Below are 2,997 nucleotides of genomic sequence, written 5' to 3'. Positions count from 1 at the left end.
TTAGGCATCGGAGGGGTCACGCCGAAAACACTTTCGGCGCCCCTTGACCTAGTTGTTGCTTGTGCAGAACTTGGTGGTACCCGACCCGACCTGCTCCATAAAGAAATTGGAGGATCCATTCTACCAGACCGAACCCGAGGTAAAATTCCGACATCATCAATTGGCGCCGTCTGTGGGAATTTGAAGAAAAAGAGTTTCGATGGCTGATCAGAATGGAAATCATCCTAATTTAGAGTTGTTAATAGCTCAGGCTGTTTAGAGGGCTTTGGCAGAGAGGGATGAGGCAAATATTCTGCACCCCGATCATAATGCCCACCTCGAGGAGATCAAAAAGTTGAAGGAAGAAATGGAGCAGCTCAGGAAGAAGCAGGCCGGGTACCTAGCTACCACAATCAGAAACATTCCTTTTACTCAGGAGATATTGGACGCTGACCTTCCCAAACAATTTAAATTGCCCCACGTCGGGGAGTACGATGGTAAAGGCGATCCAGAGGAACATTTAGCACGCTTCGAGAATGCAGCTCTGCTACATAAATATTCGGATCCGATCAAGTGTAGGGCTTTCTTTACTACTCTCATAGGACCCGCCCAGCAATGGTTCAATACGTTACGCGCTGGGGAGATCAAGGAATTCAAGGATTTTAGCAAATCCTTTTTGCATCACTTCGCTAGTATTAAAAAGCATCCTACCACTACTTTCAGTCTCTTTGCCATCAAACAACGGGAACATGAAAATTTGAGGGCATACATTCGAAGGTTTAGTGCCTTGGCTCTCGAGGTACCCATGGCTACCCCAGACCTGCTCATCAGCGCATTCATGCAAGGGCTGGATACAAAAGATTTTCTTAAATCTTTAATAAAAAGGCCGCCGGAGACGTATGAGGAATTACTTGCCCGAGCTGAGAAATATGTCAACATGGAAGAGATTCAGGTCTCGCGAGCAGCTGTGAAGAGGGAGCGACCAAAAAGTCCAAAGGGCAATAGGGTTCCGAGCAATGGGACAGGAATGGGACAACCATTCCGACCTGCGCTGTTGGGAGAATTCAGCTCTTTCACTCCCTTGCGCATGAGTAAAGTCTGAGCCTTACAAATTTGTGATGATCGGAAGCTCACACAAAGGCCTCCATGGACTGAGAAGGGACCACGGAACAGGGAATCAGATAAATATTGTCACTTTCATAATGAGTATGGGCATATTACTGAGAACTGTCGTCAATTAGATCAAGAGATTGAAAGAATAATACAACAACATATGCTGAATTAAAAAATATATTGACCCGTCAAGAGGGATATCGCCCGACCAAGAGACAGCAGGAAAGATCGAGGCAAAGAGCCAGGACTGCTCCTCCCCATGAAGATTTCAATCACCCGAATCAGGGCCAGCCCGACGATGACCGAGCTCATCAAAGACCAGCTCCGCCTGCTAGAGGAATTATAAACATGATTTCTGGAGGCCCTACTGACGGAGATTCCAATCGAGCTAGGAAAACTAGCAGTAGAAAATTAATAAATATGGAGATTGGGAATCAAATCTTCCATACTGGCCCGACCCTCTCCTTTGGTCCAGAAGATTTGAAAGGGGTTTCCAGCAACCATAACGATGCGCTGGTAATAAGGGCCACAGTCGCAAACTATGACGTGGCCAGGATATTCGTGGATTCAAGCAGTTCAGTCAATGTTTTATTCCAAGAAGCAATAAATCAAATGGATTTGGGACATTACAAGATGGAGCCTGTGGTAACATCACTCTTTGGTTTCACGGGTCATGCCATCCGACCTGTTGGATTAGTCCACCTACCCTTAACTCTTGGAAAAAACAACACTCGCAAAACCCGAATTGTAAGTTTCATTATAGTGGACGCCCCATCCGCTTATAATGCTATACTAGGCAGACCTGCCATGACCACTTTCATGGCTGTGGCATCAGCTCTGCATCAGAAAATGAAATTCCCAGTGGGTAATGAGGTTGGGGAGGTGCAAGGTGATCAAGTTATTTCGCGCAAGTGTTATGTGGAGGAGGTCAGAATAGAGCAAAAAGTAGCCCGGACAGATAACGTCGACCGACCTGGAATTTCTGGCATGGAAAAAATCAACTTGATAGAAAACACTTTCGGCGCCCCTTGACCTAGTTGTTGCTTGTGCAGAACTTGGTGGTACCCGACCCGACCTGCTCCATAAAGAAATTGGAGGATCCATTCTACCAGACCGAACCCGAGGTAAAATTCCGACATCATCACTATCTATTTTATTCTATCTATCTATCTATTCTATATTTATATCTATACCTATATAAAAGAGTGAATAAAATGTCAAAGTTTTATCATTGTGAAATAACAATGTTGTCTTTTATTTACATTATAAGTAAAAACATATAAAAATATATAGGGTTATAAAAGTAAAAACAACATTTTAGTTAGGACATAAATGTAAAGCAATATTTATATTATATGTAAAATCGATTATTATGATAAGGTCGAAATTGACAAAGTGTGTGCATATTAGATAAGGATTCAGTTTTTAAAAGATTGAAATACCAAAATACTTTGTTTTTTATTTTCTTGTAGATAAAGTAAATATATTTTTTCCACAAATATTTTAAAAAAATTTCACAAAATATTAATTCAATACTATTCAGTTTCTTAAAAGATTAAAAGATTAAAACACCAAATACTTTGTTTTTATTTGTTTGTAGACTGAATAAACATATTTTTAACAAAATATTATATATTTTAATTTGCGTAATGAGCTATTGAGATAAATAATTATATCATGAGTTTATATTTAAATATATACAAATATTAGACTTGTAAAAGTTATTAATATATATATATATATATCTTATTATTATTATTATTATTATTATTATTATTATTATTATTATTATTATTATTATTATTATTATTATTATTATTATTATTATTAAAGTAGAGATCCTCTAATTAACAAACTTTCAATTAATTGGTGAAACTTGATTTGAAATTACCATTATCTCCTAAC

General features: G+C 38.9%; 1 protein-coding gene across 1 annotated transcript; it reads left to right on the top strand.

Moving 5' to 3' along the window:
* Positions 1–346: 346 nt before the first annotated feature.
* On the top strand, positions 347–2,124 carry LOC140861987 (uncharacterized). Its single transcript, XM_073264987.1, has 2 exons — positions 347–1,070; positions 1,286–2,124. Exons 1-2 carry the CDS (start codon positions 347–349, stop codon positions 2,122–2,124), a joined length of 1,563 nt encoding a protein of 520 aa, XP_073121088.1.
* Positions 2,125–2,997: the final 873 nt, after the last annotated feature.

This window comes from Henckelia pumila, chromosome 4 (assembly GCF_033568475.1).
Source record: "Henckelia pumila isolate YLH828 chromosome 4, ASM3356847v2, whole genome shotgun sequence".
Lineage (NCBI taxonomy): Eukaryota > Viridiplantae > Streptophyta > Magnoliopsida > Lamiales > Gesneriaceae > Henckelia > Henckelia pumila.
This window is presented reverse-complemented; position numbering and strand designations above follow the sequence as displayed.